The sequence below is a fragment of the Gossypium hirsutum genome, chromosome D10, assembly GCF_007990345.1.
Source record: "Gossypium hirsutum isolate 1008001.06 chromosome D10, Gossypium_hirsutum_v2.1, whole genome shotgun sequence".
Classification (NCBI taxonomy): Eukaryota; Viridiplantae; Streptophyta; class Magnoliopsida; order Malvales; family Malvaceae; genus Gossypium; species Gossypium hirsutum.
Genome location: NC_053446.1, coordinates 18,205,930 through 18,229,317, shown reverse-complemented (window position 1 = coordinate 18,229,317; position 23,388 = coordinate 18,205,930). Strand labels below are relative to the sequence as shown.

General features: G+C 32.0%; 3 protein-coding genes across 8 annotated transcripts; 1 reads left to right on the top strand and 2 right to left on the bottom strand.

The window, feature by feature from the left end:
• Window positions 1–1,267: 1,267 nt before the first annotated feature.
• Window positions 1,268–1,918, bottom strand: LOC107914496 (signaling peptide TAXIMIN 1). Its single transcript, XM_016843428.2, has 2 exons — window positions 1,659–1,918; window positions 1,268–1,541 (listed from the first exon to the last, which is right to left on the bottom strand). The coding sequence occupies exons 1-2, from the start codon at window positions 1,763–1,765 to the stop codon at window positions 1,418–1,420; spliced, it is 231 nt and encodes a 76-aa protein (XP_016698917.2). The 5' UTR covers window positions 1,766–1,918; the 3' UTR covers window positions 1,268–1,417.
• A 7,918-nt stretch (window positions 1,919–9,836) lies between these two features.
• On the top strand, window positions 9,837–10,841 carry LOC107914954 (protein LIGHT-DEPENDENT SHORT HYPOCOTYLS 10). Its single transcript, XM_016844025.2, has one exon. It carries the CDS (start codon window positions 9,986–9,988, stop codon window positions 10,598–10,600), a length of 615 nt encoding a protein of 204 aa, XP_016699514.1. The 5' UTR covers window positions 9,837–9,985; the 3' UTR covers window positions 10,601–10,841.
• A 5,554-nt stretch (window positions 10,842–16,395) lies between these two features.
• LOC107914495 (L10-interacting MYB domain-containing protein) lies at window positions 16,396–21,007 on the bottom strand. Of its 6 annotated transcripts, none has more exons than XR_005919218.1 (5): window positions 20,546–20,906; window positions 18,902–19,240; window positions 18,718–18,811; window positions 17,380–17,925; window positions 17,075–17,294 (listed from the first exon to the last, which is right to left on the bottom strand). XR_005919218.1 is itself a non-coding variant. In XM_016843425.2 (4 exons), exons 2-4 carry the CDS (start codon window positions 17,920–17,922, stop codon window positions 16,922–16,924), a joined length of 801 nt encoding a protein of 266 aa, XP_016698914.1. In that variant the 5' UTR covers window positions 17,923–17,925; window positions 20,546–21,007; the 3' UTR covers window positions 16,396–16,921. The 6 variants fall into 6 exon arrangements, 3 of the variants coding, with proteins under 3 accessions (XP_016698914.1, XP_016698915.1, XP_040958083.1); XR_005919220.1 differs by having other exon boundaries at window positions 17,748–17,925; window positions 20,546–20,867; XM_016843425.2 differs by lacking the exons at window positions 18,718–18,811; window positions 18,902–19,240 and adding an exon at window positions 16,396–16,960 and having other exon boundaries at window positions 17,076–17,294; window positions 20,546–21,007.
• Window positions 21,008–23,388: the final 2,381 nt, after the last annotated feature.

The window sequence follows — 23,388 nt, the reverse complement described above, 5'->3', positions numbered from 1 at the left end:
TAAGGCAACAAAATTTTTTTTATCAAACAATAGAACTTGCATCTCATATATTGTCACATAATCATACATAATAGTAAAATAAATTAAAAAACCATAAAAATAATTACACACTAACCTAATCAATCTAAATTTGATTTATGAGGTAAAAAAGAAAACCTTGAATTCTCAAATGAAAAACAAATAATGTTGATTTTAAATTTTAATTTCTAACAGCCCTTTTTCCTCTCTCGTTTTATTTGTTTGAAACCATAAATAATTGAAATTTTAAATTTTTTGTCAATGACTGGTTTAAATAGGATATTGGTGCTGCCACACTAACACACGACACCCATTAAAAAACAATTTCTTTTTTTTTTCTTGTCAACCACTTTTTTAATTAAAAAAAACTCATCGGTGCCACCAATGTGTCAGGCGGCACCCATTAAAAAATAATTTTTTTCTCAAAACGATCACTTTCTTTTTGAATTAAAACCGGTGCCGCTTGACCACTTGGCCACATCACCTTACATTTTTTTTTGTCAGCCACCTTTTAAAAAAACAAAAGAAATTTAACACCGGTGATGCCAACGTATCAAGGTACGCCACATTGAAAAAATATTTTTTCCTCATATATCATTTGTGCTGTGTAAGCAAGAAAATACAGCTATTTTTGAAAATTTATACCAGTGTTGCTTGACACTTGAAAATTATTTTTTTCCCACAACATGATTATGTGATTGGTGGTAGAGATTGGATGGTGCCGGCGATTGTAGATTTCGACCCATTTTTATAAGTAATTTTTTTGTAATTAATTATTTTTATAAAAGACCTTTATTGTTGTAAAGTAATTATCTTTTTCTTTAATCATTTAATATATGGAATTAACATTGAGGATTGATTTCTTCAAATTGTTTATCTTCAACAAAGAGGATTAAAAAATTATCAGATTAGTCTAAATCCATTGACCGATAAGTGGAACAGAGAAGTGAGCACTAACATTCGTCTGGATTTGTCTTTGTTATTATCACTCTTGTCCTGAATGCAGCGCATTAAAACAAGTAACTTAACTGGAAACACCAAATTCGCAGAAAACAGTGTTTCTTTACCATTCAACCCTTTGTGTTTTATTTTTTGCAAGAATCAACAGCGAATAAGTAATAAAAGGTTCTACAGAATTCCCCCTGGTGGTCTGGTTAAGGATTTGAATTGCAACGAATGCGCTTTTGATCAGCATATAGTGGACATCACTTATTTTATCATAACCAATGACAATGAATAATATCAACAATTAACAAAATCCAAACCACAAAAACATAAATTGGGAATCCTCATAAATCCCATGTCTACATCAAGAACATATAATCAAGAGATCCAGAAAAACCAATAAATTGTACCCCCAAAAGAAAAAAAAAACCAGAACAAAGCAGTGAGTGTGGAATTAACAAGGGATTTGTTCAGTGAACCATTCCATGACATGAATTGGAGCTTTGACCAACTCCAGCGCCATCTCTACTAGCACCGTCACGCACAAACAACAAGGACAGATCAGTGTCAACAACAACCTGCAAGCAAAAACCCCAAGTGCTGATAAGTTGATTGAGGTAGAAAATTAGAAGAAATTAAGACCCAGATCCCAATTCGCAAACAGTAGAAGAAAGTGGAGAAACGGAAAGGACTACCCCACGATCCAAACAACAACGCCAACAATGGAGATGATGAGGGAAAGAAAAGCAAAGGGAAGGCCAAGGAGGAAGCCCAGTGGCCTGCAATCTCCATCACAACACATGATTTTAATTTTTTTTTGTTTTGCAAAATGTTTTACTTTTTGGCCCGGTGTGTAAGTAAAGGCGACACAGAAAATGGTATAAGATGAAATCGGTGTTTGTGTGTGATATTGACTTTGCTTTTTTGGATTGAAATATTACTGGCGATACAGTAGTTAACACGTTATGCATAGATCTTATCTCTTAAATTATTCATATATATGACAGGTGGACAAAAACTTTCAAATCATAGCACCCAACTTCCATCTATCCGGAAACATCCGGAAATGGGTATTCCATTACCCAAACATACATCCCAGCCCATCATCGTCTTCCTTAATTGCCCTACCCCTTCTCCAGTTCTGACCTTTTTTGTTCATAAAAATGAAAAGCATACACATCTTCCATAAGGAGAATTACAGAGCAAGTCAGGCCCAAACCCAATCCAGATCCAACAAGAAATTTTGATTCATGTCGAAACAAGAACTAACTGGTAAAAACAGTAAAATTCATAGGTTAGGGACTAAACTCTAAAACTATAATATTTAGATTTCAATGATTAAATTGCATAAATTGTAAGATTCTAAATTCAGGGACTAAAATATAAAAACTGTAAAATTTGAACATTAGGGATTGATTGTAAAAACTGCAGAATTTAAAGCTGTTTTGTAAAAATTGGGAAATGAGTATAGAAATGGTGTATAATATAGACATACAAATTTTGAAGTATGGCTGGATAAATTAAGTATACATATTAAATTAGAAATAAGTTAATGATTAAAAAAATTTAAGTAACTTCTTTCATTAACACAAATGGTTAGTTTATTGGTTTAACTATTAATTATATTGATGTGGTTAACAAAACTAATTAGAAGTGCCATGTCAACAACAATTAAAAAATAAAATTAAAATTTTTTTTATTAAAAACATAATAAAACGTACACATGAAATGAATCTGGATAAAAAATTGTTCAAATTCATTTTGAACGAGTGTAAAATAAAAAAATATTAATAATTATAAAAAATTTTAAAAATATATGTGAAAATTTGTAAATGTGTAAAAACTCAAAAACCAATTTATATTTATTCCGGTGTCTATATAATTACTTTTAATTTAATTTTATGTAGCCAATAAGTACTATTAATCGCATTGACGTGGCTGACAAAAACAATCGAATGTCATTTCAACAAAAAATTAAAAAAGTTATTTTATTAATAAAATGTATTCATTTTAGATAGTACAAAACTAGAAACAAAATTAAAATTATAAAAATTATTAAAAATTGTAAATATATATATAAATTAAAACTCAAAAGAAATTATTATGTATTCTAGGTGTTTATATAATTACTTTTAATTTAATTTTATATAATCCATAATTACTATTAATCATATTGACGGACAAAAGCAACCAAAGTATTATGTCAACAACAATTCAAAAAATAAAAATAACAATTATTAAAAATAAAATAAAATATGCATATGTAGTGAATTTGGACAAACAATTGTAAAATTAAAAAAATCAAGATTATAAAAAATATTAAAAATCATAAAAATATATATGAAAATTTTCCAATATTTAAAAACTTAAAAAATAATTTATTATTTATTCTCAGTGTTTATATAATTACTTTTAATTCAATTTTATATAGTCAATAATTATATATATTTAAATAAGAAATTGAGAATTTTAAGTTTAAGTATTTGAGATAAAATTATAAAACTTTGAAAGATAATAACAAACAATTTTAGGCTAAATCATAAAAATTTAAAAAAAATTCAACAATGCATCCGAATTTGGACATAAAAGTTTTATAATTATAAAAATTCAAATAATTTTTAATAACATTAATATTTTTTGAGTTTTTTTTTCACATTTTAGATTTTATATAATTTATAAAAAAAATTATAGTTATGAACTCATCCAAAATGAATCTAGACAACTATTTATCTAGATGCAATTTGGACAATCATTTGTCTAGATAATTTCTATAAACATTTTGAATGCACATTTTTGTTGGTTTTTTTTTATAATTTTTAAATTCTTTTTAAATTTTACCATATATTTTTCTATAATTTCTATAATTTCATATATATATATTAATTTTGCACTCATCTATAATAAATTTGGACAAGTGGTTGTATTCATTTTATATGCAAATTATTATTATTTTTTAATTTCTATTTTTTGATGTGAATGTCAGCATACTACCACGTGGTAGTTTATAGTGGCTTTTGTTAGCTATGCTTCACAGTTAATAGTTAAACCAGTCAACTGATGTTTTCCGTAAATGAAAGGGGCCAATTGAATTTTTTGTTGGGTCACTGAGAGTTTTATTGAGTGCACTTTTTAATAAAGAATTCAATTGATTTTCTTGAAGTTTTTTTTAACCCTTTAGCTTAATTAAATAATGTTAAAATAAGTTAAGAAAATAGGTGAGTATATTCTTATCCTAGCTGATTAGTAAAGCAAAATACAAAAAAAGAGTGCTTATTTTAAGTAAGGAAAATAAAGTTTAGAAATAAGAGAAGGAAGAAAATGATTGATTAAATGAATTATATGTTATGAAGAATTGAATTGATATTTTAATGTTCAATAATGGTTAAATATGTTATAATATAAAATAAAAGAGGGTTGGAATGATTTAAAAGTGTGTAGGAATATAATGGGCTTGTTTTGGTATTTTATGAAAATAAATTTTAATTAATGATGATGATGAAATAAATATTTATGATTTATTAATTCAAGATGATTACGAGAATTTAAAAGCTCATATTTTTGTTTAAAAGATAAATGGTAAATTAGTGATTTAAAGAATAATATAAATGAATAAGAATCATGAAAGTGATAAAAAAGGGAATAAAGAAATTAAAGATAATTAAATTGTAATAACAAGTGTATGATGATAAAAAAGTAATTGAAGTGGTATATATATAATTTATAAATTATGAAATTAAAGTGACTAAAGTATGAATATAGTGAGTAATAAAATATTGGGGCAAATGAATAATAATAAAGATACAAAAGATAAAATAAGGAAATTTATAGGAGAAAAATAAATGAAAATGTGGAAAGATGCTTCCAATATTTCTTGTCTAGAATTGATAACGATCCCAGAAAGGGGTGTTACATCATTTTTGTCATGGCATCCTCAATCTCTGTACCTCTAGAAGCTTTCCTTTGTTTGTAAGCGTGGGTATGAAGTTTTTGTATAAATGATTAACACGTCTTGTGCTAACAACTAGACCAGTACTTTAACAAGCCATTGTTTATAAGAGATGAATAATCGTTAGCAAGGGGAATAGGATAGTTAAATTTATTAGAAAAAGAATTTAAAAGGTAACAATAATACATTTTTGTCTATTATTTATAAATGAAAAAGGATGTGAGCTTTTAATCTCCTTTATCCCAATCATTCCAAGCCTGGTTCTCACTTTCATCAGATGTATATGCTGTAGGATAAATGCAATCACTTGCATGAATGGCAAAAACAACCGGTAAGTGGCCTTCATTGTAACTCTTCAAGAAACAACCATCAAGGTTGATAATGGGATTACATCTGGCTTTGAACCCTTCCTTACATTCCTCTAGATAAATATGCATCCTCTTAAACAATTTATTGTCCTTGTAACAAGATTGGCGTGCTACAGCTCCCTCAGGCACTCATAAATCTTACAATATCGTTAACCATGGTTTCCAACAACAAACTCAATTGTCATATTCTTAGCCCCTCCCACATTTGCAAATAGAAACATGAACTAGAAAACCCTTTTTGCATCTTGTTGTAGTGAGATAATGAAAATGTTAGATTTTGTTTAAAACTTCTGTGTATTACTTTGCCAACCACTTACCAAATATGTTCTTATTTTTTTATGAATTTAGACAACTATGTTAGACGTTTAATATTCTTATCTACCATGTATGATCCATTGGATCTCTGCATTCGACTTTGATGCCCAAAAAACCATGAACACCCTTCCCTACATACGATTAGAAGAGCATCCTTAAAGGATCTAATTGATGTAAAAAGAATGGATCAAGGTAATAGAAATTTGAAATAATGCTTAAAGCATATAGAACACTATCTTTAAGATTAATTCACCCATACTGTATCTCTCAAAATTTGACAAACTCCTCTATTTCGAAAATGAATAGAAACAGGATCAAAGGGAAGTTTGGGGGCTGGATAGATTCGAGCAGGTTTGATTTCGTGTAGTTTTTGGTTTTTCTTTCATCGTTCGGTGATATTTTCTCTGTGGTGAGTGTTGGAGAGACGTCTTTATTACGAGGATTATGTCTTGGAACATCAAGGGTATGGCTTCGGATGTTAAAAATTCTAAGCTATTTTTAGGGCCTCGAGGGCTCGATTTAGTGATAGTATGCATGTATACGAATGTTTATGATGTGATTTAAATTATTGAATGATAAAATGTTTGAATGTTTTTGATTGTACGGTCATGCTCTGTAACCTTAATTCGATAACGAAGATAAGTTAGGAGTGTTACACTTATGGCCAAATTGAGATAGAGATTTGCTACGAAAAAAAAGTGCTCTGTGGAGGAAATTCATCCATTCTAAGTATGACTCTCTTCCTCAACAATGGAGATTCAAAGCTTCTAATCCAAAAGAGATGTCGGTAGTGTGGCATGGCATTGGAATAACTCAAAATTCGCGGACGTTTCAAAATGAGTTGGGAATGAATCCTTTCGTTGGGTGGTTGGAACGGTAAATCGGTGCTTTTTTAATAAGATATTTGGATGAAATATCCAAAAGGCTAGAAAGTGAAAAGGTATAGGTTGAAATACTTAACTAGCAAAACTCATGGATAAGAAAATGGGTCTATGATCAAATTTAAGTTGAGGAAGATGGAAATCTATTTCCAATTGCTCGACCAAGTCTTTCAAAAATTGCCCCTCTTCTCCAAGTCAATTAGGGACCTTTGAAGCCAATATCCTTCAAGCCATTACTATGGGCAAAATTATGAAAAAACTTATGTTTAGAAAACATTGTGCGACCCCTTTCTTTTCATCCCGGGAAAGCACCGAATTGAAATCTCCCAACAAACCCTAAGGCTCGTTAATGAAATGAGTAACTTGATCCAAACAATCCCATAAGGCCTTACGTTTCTGTTTATCCAAATAACCATAAACAAAAGTTACTAGAAAATTTATCGATCCCAGCTTCTTCCCCAAATGACAATGAATAAACTGTGGATCATTTAGGAGAATTTGGACCTGAACATTATTTTTCCAACAAACCCATAAACTCCTTGCAAAACCCCGAGCTTTGATTCTATGGGAACAATCCAAAACAATTCTTGCTATAATTCTGTTCGCCTTTAAACCACTAACTCGAGTCTCAAGGAAAGCCGCAACATCAACCTCAAAATAACAGAGTAATCTTTTAACCATTCGGACAAGCTTAGGAAACGCACACCCTTGACAATTCCAAACAAAAAGGCTTGGTAACATTATATAAAAAATGAAGATAAAAGAAGCATTCAACAAACCCACCTTAAACATCCAAGTTGGTCGCTTCGCTAGAACCCGACGGAGTCCCCTGTAAACAATTTAAATCCGTAACTAGGCTATCAGACCCGATTCTGTCTACAATTGTTGTCATCGCTTCAGCTATAGACTCACGAGCAGAGGCCTTCACCTTAAATTTGCTCCCTTTACCACGTAGGGTGTGGGAACCTCTCCTCAAAAATTTAGAATCCCCAATTTTCAAGGAAGCCAAAATATTAAAATGTTCGTCATACGCTGGTAAAGGATCAACAGAAATCATATCTCTCATGGGAATATTAAGATTCTGTTTTTTAACAAAATTAATGATTGAATGATAATCCAGGTTTAAAAATCATCGCACCTGTCTTTTCCACAAGCTCATCATGGGTTGGCCTTGCATCAATGGAACAATTTCCCTGCCTGAGTTCTCATTCGACAGTTGATTTAAAATGTCCCTAGAATTAATAACATTCACATTAGCTAAAGGGGAGATGGAATTTGGTTCGGAATTATTGAAGCTAGCAGCCATGAGATGCCTATTTAACTTAATAGACCTAGAGCCCGTCTTAGGTGACCCACCAACCGCCTGATTCTGGTTCCATTGAGATTCAATTCTAACGCTTGGACCAGCCAAGCCCAAGTCCTTAGCAATCTGTTTCTTCTCTCGCCCTAACATAAAGACAGAAAGTTTGTGCGTTATTCTCCTTATGTGTTGACCCTTCTTCACCTAAAGGATTGTTATATATGGCAACCCCTTTTCCCTTCAGTCTAGCTGGATCAACGGGATCAGAATCCCTAACATTAATTTGACTTTCATCCCATAAATCATGGAAAGCCTTAAAGCGGGATCCCTACGAAACCGACTCTTTCCTTCCTTCCCGGCGAGCCACTAGTTTTCGTCTAGGTCTACTATTCTAGCGATCGACTACGATCTGAGGCCCAAACATGTCCAACTCTTTCTTATTTTTGGCCATAACCAGAGCTTCTTGGTTCCTTTGGTCTGCCATTTGTACAGTCCTCTTTATACTTCGTCCATCATGGCTAGGGACAAAAGAACAAGATTCTCTCAAGTGTTCAAAATGCCAACAAGAAAAACAAATATTAGGGATAGACTCATATTCTACACGCTGAAGTTGACCATCCACCTTAATTTTAGAAACCAAAGGCTTGTTAAGATCGAGAAGGATCGCCATATGAACGAATCGACTCCGATGCGTACTGCCCGTATTATCATCAAGTTTAATGACATGACCAATCGTCTCCCCCAATGCTCGTTAAGATACTCTTCCGATACAAAAAAACCGGGGATGCCCAGAAGGCGAATCGAAGCTACCACCACATTCGACGGATGAGGTTGACTAGTTGAGAAGAATTCAGACTAGGGTTGAACCGTTAAATGTTGCCCAAAAACAATCCACGGTCCTTTTGTGAGAGCCTGAATATAATCCATTTCCACTTGGAATTTCACCATGAAATAATCATTTTCCAAATCCAAAAATTTAACTGGAGTGGAAGGCTTCCAAAGGTGATAAATCTTATTAGAAAGAGCCTGGAAACCTATTTACCTTCCCAAAAGCTTAACCACAATCGTGCGAGATATACTCTGATATAAAATCTGATGAACCATTTCAGAAAATCGAATCGAAGGTAGTTCGTCTTCTATTCCAGTAGTCACATCTCCATTGAGTAACTGTAGATCATCATTATCTTGATCGTGCAAACTTTGTTTCGCATCCCTTGAAACCCCAAGCAACATGTCTTTGAAAGATAACCGTGAGTTAGATAGCTTATCAAATCCATTGGGATTTCCTTCCTCATCCACGACCAGAAAATGATCATCCTCCCCAGACCATTATTACGTATACAAACTTTCTTGGTAACTTTGTCCTCCAATGAAGTCAACTACAAAATTTTTTTTAATCAAATGATCTGATGACAAATCAATGGCGGCGGCGTAACTGCAAATCTACTGATTTTAGAGCTTATACTTAGTTCTCTATATATATTGTTTATAACCTTTTAATGGTTTAGTTCTTAAAAAAAAATTGTACTATCTAAAAGTTAATCAATGTAAATGATACTAATTCCTACTACCCTTATTTAAGTAATCAGCCAAGAAATTTGTTTTCTAAAATTAAACGTAACTTTATCGATTTGCCATAAATACCGAAAACTTTGAATTTACTTACAATTATATATTTGTTTTAGCTTATTACTTATAATTTTTTTATTAAATTTGTGCTTTTAAATATGTAACATTTAAATATAAAAAAAACTCTACAACATACATAATATCTCAAAATTTTATTATTTTATTTTTTGGCTTTTAAAATATTGTTTTGATACGTAATTTCGGCCCCCCACCCCCAAGAGGAGTTGCATGTTTCTAGTCTTAATTTGTGGCGTTTGATTTAGAAAAGTTATCATGTACATGCTGTCAACGAGGTTATCATTTTAAGATATATTGATTTATTACTTTTTCATTGGTATACCAAAAAAGAAATCATAGAGGGCAATAGGGGTTAAAGGTAGTTCAAAAGTAACATGATAAGAGCTTAATGTATTGACAAATAACATCAATTATTGCATTGGATTAATAGGGAAAATACATAGCTAATTTTATAGTATAATTATAGAGGAGAATGTACAGAAATGAAAGATGATGAAAAAGAGGGAGAGAAAGCAACGTCTTATGGCCCCATGGCGTGTCTTGGTTGCCCCATGATGTGAACTTCATGTTCCTCCTCTCCCTTACCTTGCTTCCCGGCCCCCCTATTTCTACTTGCCTGCCTTCCTTACCAACAAACATACACATCCATCTCAACGATATGTCCAGTGAGAGAGGGAAGGATATAGCCGAAGGATCATCCTTGATTGCCGATCACCACCAACCCCCAACACCTAGCCGATATGAGTCCCAGAAGAGAAGGGACTGGAATACTTTCGGTCAGTACTTGAAGAACCAGCGGCCTCCGGTTCCTCTTTCACAGTGCAATTCCAACCATGTCTTAGACTTCCTGCGATATCTGGATCAGTTCGGGAAGACCAAGGTTCACCTCCAAGGTTGCATGTTCTACGGACAGCCTGAACCACCTGCTCCTTGCACTTGCCCCCTTAGGCAAGCTTGGGGCAGCCTTGATGCTCTTATTGGGAGGCTTCGAGCTGCTTATGAAGAAAATGGAGGGTCACCTGAGTCCAACCCTTTTGCCACCGGTGCTATTCGAGTTTATCTAAGAGAGGTGAGGGAAAGTCAAGCAAAGGCAAGGGGGATCCCTTACAAGAAGCAAAAGAAAAAGCCCAAGCAAGACAAACCAAGCGATGAATCCAGCTCGACCCTCTTCTTCTCTTGATTCTTTTTCTTTCTTTTCGAATTTAGGGTTTAGAGTCTTATCCCTCACTCACTGCTCGCAGTGTTTCAATATATACATGGTATTTTTATTTTTGCTTCTCTATTTCCTTTAAGTACTAGTTTCACTTTGAATTAATGTTAGATCCAGCACTGCTATTGTTTTATTTAGTTATTTTCACTGCTATATTTTTCAATTTCATTAGATGAATCACTGCATGTAATTTCTGGAGTGAATGAACTGCTTTCTAAGATTATATATATATTTCATTACTTTGCAAGAAGACATCCTGAAGCCCACCGACTTCAAGAGACAAATCAAATAATTTGTTACCTATTTGGTGGTATACCAACTGCAATATTAATTAATCCTCAATACTATAAACAACCCAGATTCCCCACTCCAAATTTATACCTAATTTCAACCATCATAATATTAGTGACGTGAATCGGCATTTACAAAGACTCATTGAATTACTTTTTTCATTTTAAATCTTTTTTATCAATCATACTTCATTTAAATATCATATTAATCAACCATGAACCGCCCTTATTAACATTTTCCGTAGCTTATTTTTATTCATATTTCTTTTTAATAAGTATATATTTTTTGAATCCATGTCCTTTTCATTATTATAATAATATGTTAATTTAGTTAGGAATCAATCGAGTTACATTTTAAATAAACAGATGATAAATTATAAAATTTTTTACTTCAATAATATAAAATAAATAAATACCAGAATGGGATAATGACACTAATATTCTCGAATCTAGGCAAACTTTGCAGTAAATAACTGGTGTTGCCTGACCAATCGGCGGCACCCCTTTCCTCTTTAAAATAATTTATTTTTTTTGGGTGCAGCCTAACCAATCGATGGCACTTGTATTTCAAACTCAAAATACGTGTTTTTTTTTACATGTATAAGCATAAAAAGGAAAAAAAATATTTTTTATTAGTGCCGCCAACCTGTCACGCGATACCCTATTATTTTTAATAAAATATAATTTCTTTTAAGCTGAAAAATAGATCTAATAATTTTCAGGTATTGGAACCCGGGCCCGTGACCAACAAGTCACATCCGCGATAGGCCGTCAGGACAGCTTTGTAGGAGACCTCGTCATTCCATATGTGGAGGGACTAACATCAATCGACCACCATATAACTAGGGCAACCCATTCCACACATGCCACTACTGGTAGCCCCTCGATGGAGTGAAATTAGGAAAAACATGATTCCAAATAAGGCCTTCTCTCCAACCGGGCGTTCCACAACACAATATATGGTTGATGCTCTAATGCCCAATTCTTTGCATGTTTCCCTTTCTTGTAAATTTTGTGGACATATTTTCCCAATTGTATAGGAACGTCAAGAATATGTTGACGACACCCGAATTGACGAAGCACCTGATCCCTGGCATACCACTCCACCATTTGAATATTGATAATGGGAGCATTAATACACCACAAGATTGCATATGCTCTAGTCGGCGGAGGAATGACGAAAGCAACATCCGGCGTGATATACGACATCCACACGAACTACACAATTAAACACATGATTAAAATAATAATTACAGTGTAATTTAATAAATAAACTAATTACATAACATTAATATAATTTAATTATTTGAAAATAAATTACCCTATCCTTGATGTATGCCTCGATCATCTGTCGGTATACAATGAGTGCTTTCGACTTTTCGATGTTCAGACAAGTATACCATCTAAAAATATAAACCAAACTCGTTAGAAAATATTTTCATGAAAAAAATCTTGATCCAAATTAAAAAATTTTTTTACCTATTCATAAGTGGGAACACATGTACTTGGTGACCCACTGATACCAGAAATGGCATCATGTATAGCACCCAAGATTGTAGCAGTATCAAGCAGCCACCTATATCGACAGTTTTGTGTTTTGTCCCCCGACAAAGCTCACGATATAGCGTCGCTAGTATTGCCGAACCCCAGCTGTAGGAATGAGCACCTTGCAAATCACTAAGTAAAGACAGATACATCAAGTAGACTTTATTATTATTGGAATCCTACATAAGTACCCCTATAAGTTGTAGTATATAGGCTCAAGCAGCCTGTATCTTCTCCATCTCAGTTGCATAATCTGATAATGTTTCAAAATTTGCCTTCAGTCACGAAAATTTTAAACCCGTAAATTTATCGGTACCATCACTGGGAGAGCGTCCAAGCAAGTCATAGTAGAGTGCCGCAAGATTTGCTATGCCGCTTGAACCAATTACCACATCATCGTCCACGGGGAGCCCTACTTGCATTGCGACATCCTTTAGTGTGATGGTACATTCCCCATACTGTAAATAAAAGGTGTGCGTCTCTGGGCACCACCACTTAACTAGTGTCGATATTAAGTCGCCCCCTCAGCTTGAGCACACGGATTAATGCTACTGATCCAAATCTCGCGACATTTAAGTAGGGCATAATCCATGCGTCTGGCTGGTAGCTCGGACCATGGTCACGCGGTACGGACCCTAATCATATTAAAAAATTGGTTAATATCTCACAGTTAAATAACAAATTACGTGCAACTATGCCAAAAAAATACATACAACATTAGAACATTCTCTTACCGATAAATGGACCATCCTAACTACGTGATCTTCTGCGGTAATTAAAGAACTTATATACATATATGCAAAAACAAATAAAATTTTAATATTCAACTTAACAAATAAATAATATAAAAATCACGCTTAGTACTAATACTTAAACTATTAATTTTATCTCAATTTACCTTAGAAAATAATATCAACCAATAAAAATGTGAAATATAGAATAACTACATATAGTTCAATGGATATAGTCCAAAGGCTAGTATACTTATAAAGCTGAAAACAAAGCCTTGAATACCTGAAAAAATTCAAACTTTTAACACAATTCTAAACTATTAATAATAATTATAATAATAGCAATAAATAAATAAATACCTGGTTTGTTTTGGGAGATTTTGACTGTGGAGAAGGAAGGAGGGACCATTCAAGTGTTTATAATATATATAAAAAAAAATCAAAGATACAAATTAATTAGTACAAGCATCTACTAATTATACTAAAAAATTAAAACATATTTTTATTTTGATTTTCAGGAATAATAAGTACTAACTTCTTAACGAAATAACATACTTTAAAATTATTAAACTACTATTAAAATAATTAATTACACTAAAAAAACAAAAGAAGGGAAAACTTAGAACTTACCTTCGGTGGTGAGGGAGGGGGACCTTCAACAGGTGAAAAAATTGGTGTGGAGGTTGGGGGACCAAACCAACCCCCTTTTATAATAATAAAAAATAATATTTATATTAATTTTTTTAAGTTGAAAAAATTGTTATAACAATTTTTGAGTATTGGAACTTGGGCCCGTGCCCGATGGCACCGGCCTGACATCCTGTTGCGGATGTGACCCGTCGGTCACGGTCTTGGGTTTCAATAGCTGAAAATTATTATATCAGTTTTTTTTAATTTTAAAAAATATATTTTATTAAAAATAATAAGGTGTTGTCTGATACGTCGGCAACACCAATAAATAATTTTTTTCATTTTTATGTTTATAAATATAAAAAAAGCATGTATTTTGGGTTTGAAATACGAGTATCATCGATTGGTCAGGTTGCACCCAAAAAATATTTTTTTAAGAGGAAAGGGGTGTCGCCGATTGGTCAGGCGGCACTAGTTATTTACTATAGAATTGTATAGATTCATGAATATTAATATTGTTATCCTATTCTGGTATTTATTTTATATATTTTGAAGTAAAAAACCCTAAATTATAAAATTTCAAAATAAGAATTACATTGTATAAATAATAGTTATACACTAGCATTATTTTTTTATTTCATAAATAACTTTAAAAAATTAGCATGTATATTTTTTTAAATATTTAATTTTTAATATTTTACTATACCTTATAATAACTGAACGACTAACTTTTCATGAATTAACCTTTTTAAGATTGTGCAGATTTTTTGTCCCCGTGAATGGGTGAAATGAGATATCATAAGCAAACGACTATAAAATCAGCTTACTCAATATTTTAGTGTTTTTCCATTTTTTTTTTCTTATGTGTGGCTTTTGCTCAAATTCAATTAACATAATCAATGAAGCATATTCACGAAGCCCAAAAAAGGAATCGTATTTCCTGTAATGTGTAATATAGTCGTTTGAAAATTAAAAGATATTTTATTTAATATGAAACTAATGCATTCATCTACTTTTTCTTTTCTTTTTGCCTTTAAAGGAAAATGGGAGGGGATATTACTCGTTTTGTGCAACGTTAACAGATAACAATAATCACAATTTGATTAAGTTTATTTATTTTGTTAATTGAATCTTAGGGTCTGTTTGGTTGAAGGAATTAATTTTCCGAAAAATTATTTCCAACTTTTTCAGCGTTTGATTGGCGAAAAATATTTTCCATTTGAAAGATGAACTTCAAAACAAGAGAAAATGGGTTACATTTTAGGGAAAATGTCTTACCCTTTCAATTTCCGTAAGACATTTTCCGTGCTTTCTATCGCCTCCTTCATTCATTCCTTCATTTCCGGTAGAAAATTGCTTCTGTTTATCGATTTTCCAGTAACTTGTTCTTTTAATTATTCAATACTTGTTTTTTTAACACAATTACAAATAATTTATTTGATATTAATTTTTTTCAATTTATAAAGATTAATATTGTAGCTTAATAATTGAGTATTATTATAAATAAATCATTGCAATATATGTAAAAATAATTTAAAATATAAAAATTTATTAATACATATCAATATATGTAAGAACAATTTTTTCGAAAAATATTTCCAGGAAATCTGCCAAACAGCCGAAAATATTTTACACAGATTCAATCAAACACCAGAAAATATTTTCCAGTAAATCATTTTACAGAAAAGTAAAACATTTTCCCGAAATCATTTTACGGAAAATATTTTACTGGCAATCAAACAGACCCTTAATTTGATTGACATCGATATCATTGTCAGTGTAACAAAACATGAGTTTAAATTTATTAAAATACATTATCTTCTATTTAAAAATTAGAGATATATTATAAATAGTTTTAAACATTATATTAAAAATCTATAATGCTAACCCCACTTATTTTGATTTTGTGAAGATTTTTTTGGCAAGGCTAGTTTTGAGATTTTGCATGTGCATTACTTAATTAATTGTTAGCTATCCTTGTACCTTCAATAGATTGCACGTTGTTCAATATCAGAGATTGTGGGACAGTAACACTGAGGGCCAGTTATTTATTGCTTTTGAAAAAGTGTTTTTTAGAAATGTTTTTGAAAATTTTGAGTGTTTGGTATTGCTGTTAAAAAGTACTTTTGAAGAATAAAATATCCATTTTAGACATGATATTATAAAGTAACAAATATGTATTTAAATAATATTCAAATTAGTTAATATTATGATATTTTAGCAAAAATATAAAAAATAATTTATTATAACTTATTGTTAATATTTTAATATATAATATTAGTTTTAAATATTTCTAAGTAATTAATATTAATTATTTATTAAATTTAATTAGAATATATAAACTATATTTAAATATTTAAATATAATAATTAAATATTTGTAATTAGATATTGACACAATTGTATTATTATAAAAATTATTTTTTATTTTTTATTAATGCTTTTAACGCATTTGTATTATTTTATTTTAAAATGTATTTGAATATATAACTCATATTGGATATTAACATAACATAGAAAATATAAACCTAACAAATTAAAATATTACATATATTTGGATTGAAGTTTTAAAAAGGGGATAATATTTATATATTAGATATAAATACTAAAAATTTTACAATAGCATTTACAATTTAAAGTGAATTCATTAAACTAGAAGCTATAGCATCTCTTGTTAATTCCATTTCAAAACCACTAAAATTGTTTGATTCACCGTCATCATCACTATCATCGTCGTCGTCATCATCATCATCACTTTCTCGACCGTGCGCATTTTCTGAATCAATATTATTCTCATATGCCCAGTTAATATCTTCGTATTCCATAAAATCTGCATCATTTCGACCGACATGTTTTCGAATAAAATTGTGTATCGTCATTGTAGCAACAACGATCATCATTTGCTTTTCAAAACTATAACTTGGCATATCCCTTAAAATGACCCATTTTTTTTCAAAACACCAAAAGTTCGTTCAATCACACTACGTAATGATGAATGTGAATGATTGAATATCTCTTCTTTACCAGATATCGGTCTACCTCTACGAAAGTCAGGTAAATGATATCGCTGACCTCTATATGGTCCAAGATAACCTTTCATTTGAGAATAACTAGAATCAACAAGATAATATTTTCCTACAAGTCATAAAGTAACAAACACTTAATTCAAGAATTTTTTTTTATAAAAATTATCAATTAAAGAACTTATACTTTATTATTTAAAAAATCACATTTAAATAAAATATCTAACCATTTGGTGGGTGCGGAAATTTGTATTTTGGATCTCGAATTGCATCAAGAAATATTCTAGTGTCATGTGCCGGTCCTTTCCATCCAGCCATGATAAATGTGAAACACATATTAAAATAACATTTCGAGTCGGGATACCTTTTCTTCCAATATAGAGAATTTGTTCATTTGGTGGGAGAATAGCCGCAATGTGAGTACCATCAATTGCACCTATGCAATCCTGAACAAATAATCATATTACTCTCGTGCATATTTTTAGTTGACCAAATATATCAAACTATAATAATATAAAATTAAATTTTAACCTTAAAATGCGGCATATATCTAGAATCTTTACGTATTTGTTCGGGTATTGAGCTAAAAAAAGGATCTTCAGGTGCAATTAGATCAGTGGCCATCCTTGAAACTTTCTCAAGCACAATTGCAAAGTGTCGACTTATTGTTGATCCAGACCTTTGAAATCTTTCTCGACATTGGGAAACTTTTGCTCCGATGCCCAAGATGTATAAAAAAATTCCCAACATTTCACTAGAAGATATGTTTCTTGAAGTTTGTAAGTTGTATCTTGTCTCCAAAACTCTCAACAGACTTGTGAATACCATTTTAGACATCCTAAAATTAATTATACAACGTGATTCATGACCATCAAGGATCTCTCGGATCCATGTCTCACCTGACTGTTTTGAATCCATGCATGGTTGCCTCAATATATACTTCTCGTAATATAATTGCACGGAAGAAGAAGCAACAACAAATAATCGGTTAAAACATTCTATGCATTGTAAAATCTCTTTCTTTTCTCTTTCTTCATCACTTTCATCACCGCTGTAATCGTCAACTATACTCATCACCTGTGAATAAATTTACGTTGTAAAATCATATATAAACAACTATTGATAAAACTAATTTAATAAAAATAAGTAGAACATAAATTCAATATCTAAAGACCAAACATAAAAAACTATTAATAAAACTAGATTACACATAAATAAGTAGAACATAAATTCAATATCCAAAAACCAAACATAAATAACTATTGATAAAACTAGTTTAGCATTGTCAGCTAGTCACGTAATAGATATCTTTGAACCCTAGAAGATCAAAAAAATTTCAACTATCCTCCATTTTTGTCTTAAGCCACAAAGCTCTAATCTTGGGATTAATTGATAAAAACATAATTCGCTTGTCCTTATTGAGCAGTAATTTAAGTGCGAAAAAGTAAAGCGGACTAGCTTCTGGAACTTCTTCCGACATGCTGTCAAGCACTTTGACTGCTTATGGAATACCATATGGATCCATAACAGGAGTCAAACTAGATGTGGCTTGACTCATATTGTCAGCTGCACTGCATAATTTTTCTATTTGACTAGATAATCTTGCAGCCCCTCCAATTTGCTTTGAGGATTTCTTTCTTCCAGTTTTAAAACGTGAACTTGATATCTCAATGTTTTTTCTTTTTTAACCGTTTCCGTCCATTTGAACATCATTTGAGATGTGAACATCATTTGAAATGTGAACATCATTTAAAATGTGAACATCATTTCTCATATTTTCTTCTTCATTCTCTTCAGGTATTTCATTGTTAACATCCTCAAAAAAATCACTACGGAGTGTACCAGAAGAAGGTGCCCATGCTTTATCACCTGTTGCAACTATCCCCATGAACATTTGGTCCAACTTCGCTTCGAATTCAGGATCAATGCCCGATGTTCTAAATTTTTTAGCTTCAGGCACAACCTACATATAAAATGATAGTTTAATAACAGTAATTATCAATAACCTCATAAATAAGGAAAAAATAAAAAATATTCAGAATTATTAATGTACCTGGAGCCTACTCTCCCACCAATCATCCGATGCATCAACAGTTCTTTTTATAGGATTCCACCCTAGACCAGTATCTTCGCCTTTAAGTTTCTTCCAAACTTTCCATTCTTTTTTTAGGGCATCCCACCTATTTTTAAGTTGTCTTTGTGAAAAACCCTTGCCCGTTTCTTTCTCAAATGTGGTCATTATTTTCAACCATCCATCTTTTGTGAAATGAGTACCAGGCCTATTGCCTTTTAATATCTCTTTAATACAAATATCACAAAATATTTCAATCAATCTCTTATCCCATATTGCTTTCACTTTTTCATCACTAACTTCAACCGCCGAAGTACTCATCTATTGTGTATACGAACAGATTTGTTTCGGCCAGTAAAGCAATCGAGAAAATCAAATGTCACATAAGTATATTTGTTTACATATGTATCAAAATTTTAGCTATATGCATGAACAAATAACAGTAAAAGATATGTATGTCCTTATTCTAAGGGAAACATCTATTTTTTGTATCAATTAACTATTTAAAAAAATATTATGGGTGACTCCATTTTGATACACTCTCCCACCATTAATTAATAATAATAGCATAATATACACATTAGTGTTATATATAGATATAATATTAAAATAACCAATAGAACCGACAATGCTACTCAACAAAGAAAGAGAAAGATAAAAGAAGTAACTTTTGCTTAAGTAAATGGAGTTTTTCGTATAAATATTTTGGGTAAAACTTCTTGCTCAAAAACATAGAAAAACTGTCCATTGCATAGTAAATGGAGTTTTTTCGTATAAATATTTTGGGTAAAACTTCTTGCTCAAAAACATAGAAAAACTGTCCATTGCATAGTAAATGGAGTTTTTTCGTATAAATATTTTACTAGAGGATTAATATAATTTTTCGTAATAGATTTATTATCATTAATAGAGTTTTAATAAATATAATATATAATCCTTGTCGGTTCATCATATTTTCTTAAATTCCATCAAATAGGCATCAAAGCTTATGTTAGAAATTGTTTTTAAAGCTATGATTGGATGCCTAGTGTTCAAGATGAGGTGCAGACTGAAGAATTGTTGTAGATAATACAAGCTTTGTGACAACAAAATGACGTGGATATTCAAATGGGCACGAATAGAGGTTCCACTTACAACCCTTGTCTTCATAGATTTTGCAAGAGATGAATTGGAAGAGCCCTAGAATTGAGTGGTCGATGAGTGAAGATCAAAAGTGGATAATTTTCATGGGAAGGTACACGTTGAAGAATATTAGGATTAGAAGTCATGGTAGAAGTTTATTTTAAGTGAAAACCTATGGTTGAACCTAGAAAGGTTCTATTTTTGAAGCTGCAATTCAATGGTGGAACAGAGTTGAGGAGCAACAATCACGTCAATGAAAGCAGAAATTCAGTAGTCTAGAACCAAAGAGTACTCAAACTGAATCAAATTATTAATAAATCAATTTAGAATAATATAAAAATCAATTGGTTTCTCTCTTTTATTCCTTAAATGTTTATATTTTTCTCAATAACCTCATAAATAAGGAAAAAATAAAAAGTATTCAGAATTTCCAAAGACATCACCAGCAGTAAAAGAAATGTGAAAAAAATGGAGTTACCCAGACGAAAAAAAAGATAAACTCACCGGTGGTGGGGAGAAGAGGAACAAAGAACCAGAGGCTTTTAAAAAGTGGAGAAGAGGAACAAAGAACAAGCACCAGCAGAGGAACAAAGAACCAACAAGCAGAGGAACACCAGTACCAGCAGAGAACCAGCAGAGAACAAAATTTGGAGGAAAAAGGGCAGCCGTCGGGAACACCAGCACCAGCAGAGAAGAACCAGCATAGAAGAACCAGTAGAGAAGAACAAATGTGTGGTGTGGCTAAAAATGTAAAAGAACAACCCAAAAGTTCTTTTTAGCTGGAAAAGCTAAATTTTTCTACTTTTCATCTGCTGAAAAGCACTTGCATTAAGTTAAAATTTTAGTTCCAAATAAAATGGGTTCTTTATTGCTTTTGATGGAAAAATGCTTTTTAATATAAAAGCCCATCACTTAAGCATAGGACAACGGGGCCTGAGTTTACTTCATATGTAAATACTGTTGATCAAAGTAAAATTATTGTATTTTCTTAGAATATAAAAACATATAGAAGGAAGAAAAAAAAAGATAAGGTAGTAACAGACAAAAAGGAAATTTACATACCAATTAGCAGATGCAGGTGGCCAGTTACTAGTTTCCCTTACTATCTAATCTCATGCAACTTCATTGGTAACTTTGACAACTGTAACCAAGGTGTATATCTTCTATGCCAATGTATGCTTTTTCCTCAGAAAAACTCATGTCACTTCCATTTAATCTCAGTAGTAAGATTCCAACAATGAAAAATGAATTCTGATAAGGAAATTTGATGAGGATCAGTGGTCTTAAGGACCAATAGAGCTGCCAAACCAAACAGCATCGTGAGAAAGGATAGTGTAAAAATAGAATATCAAGATCATCATTGTTGTTTCACAATATTGGTTGAGTAAAGAACTTATTGAAGCATAGAAAAAAATATGAATGAAGGGATGATATAATTGATTAGCAAAGCAACCCTTATATACAAGGCTCAAGTAACAACCTCAACAAAAAATTCAAATCGCTACTCCTACTAACAAGTTAACAACTCCTACTTCTACTAACAAAACAAATCTCCTTAGGACTTAGTCTTATTTTAAAAAAAAAATAGTTGCAACCTTGAAACACTAACATTCTCCTCCTGACTCAAGTGCTGCAGACACCAAGTCTGTTCCTAAGAAACTCAAATCCACTAACATGGAAAGACTTAGTAAAAATATCTGCCACCTAGTCCTCTGATCTGCAACAACCCAACTTTACTTGACCTGTCTTTTGTACTACCCTCAGCATATAATACTTGACTTTAAAATGTTTTGTTCTTCCATGAAATACAAGATTAAGTGAAATAGATAGAGTAGCTTGATCATCCACAAACACTTCTATACTCCCCTCTTGCTTCAAATGCAGATCATCTATTAGCTTTTTTAGCCACAAGGCTTGGTTCAGAGTAGTTGTAGCTGCAATGAATTCAGCTTCCGCAGGTGATTGAGCCACCAACTCTTACATTCTTGAAAACCAAAAGAAACAACTTGAGCCAGCCCAATCACTATCAGAATAACCCTGTAGCTTGAACTTCTCAACTTTGCTAAAATTTATTCCATATGTAAGTGTCCCCTTCAAATATCTTAACACCCTCTTTGCAGCAATCATATGAATTTCACTTGCACAATGGAGAAATCTAGACAAAACACTTACAGTGTACATGATGTTTGGTCTAGTGGATGTGAGGCACATAAGACACCTAACAATACTCCTATACACCTTCTCATCTGCAGGATCTGCCCCATCCATCTTTTGAAGTTTTCCTTTCTGATTCTTTGGAGTGATCACACTATTGTACTATTCTATATGGAACCTCTTCAGAATCTCCTTCATGTACTTCTTCTGGCAAAGAAACACCTTATTTTGACTTTGCTTGATCTCCATTCCCAGAAAGTAATGTATGTCACCAAGATAAGTCATTTCAAATACCTCCAACATATCCTTCTTGAATACTTCAATTTGAGTTGCATCATTTCCTGTCATCAACATGTCATCTACATAAAGAGATATAATGATTAGATTTGTACTTGACTTCTTTACATAGAGAGTGGATTCACTTAGGCTCTTTACAAAGCCTAAGTTTAGTAAATGTTCATTTATCTTATTGTACCATGCTCTTATACCATGCTCTGGGAGCTTGTTTCAACCCATAAAGAGTTTTTCATAATAGGCAAACCTTCCCTTCTTGACCTAGTGTGATGAAGCCCTGTGGTTACTTAACACATATTTCTTCCTCTAATACCCCATTCAGGAATGTTGACTTCACATCCAACTGAAACACCCTCCAACCTTGTTGAGCTGACATAGCCAAAAGCATCCTAATTGTGTCCATTATTACCACAGGAGCAAAAGTTTAAAAAAAATCAACTCCTCAAACTTGTGCATATCCATTCACCACCAACCTAGCCTTGTACTTGTTTATTGAGCCATCAGGATTAAGTTTGGTCTTGAAAACCCACTTTAATTACCTTTCTGTTTGCAGGCCTCTCAACTAGTTCCCATGTTTGGTTTTTCTCTATCATATCCAACTATTTCTTTATTGCCTCCATCCACTCCTTATCATCTTTGGCTTCCTCATACCCTGCAAGTTCAAGAATAGCCACACTACACCTTTGATAAACTTCACTCAATGATCTTGTACCTCTAATTGGTATATCATCCACCAGTTCATTAGGATTAAGAGAGAACTCTTGTTTTCTTTCTTCTGCATCACTTGTCCAATCCTATTGCTCATCTTTTAGGAACTAAACATCTCTACTCATAATCATCTTCCCTGTCTGAAGTTGATAGATTCTATAGGCTTTTGACACCAAACTATAGCCAACATA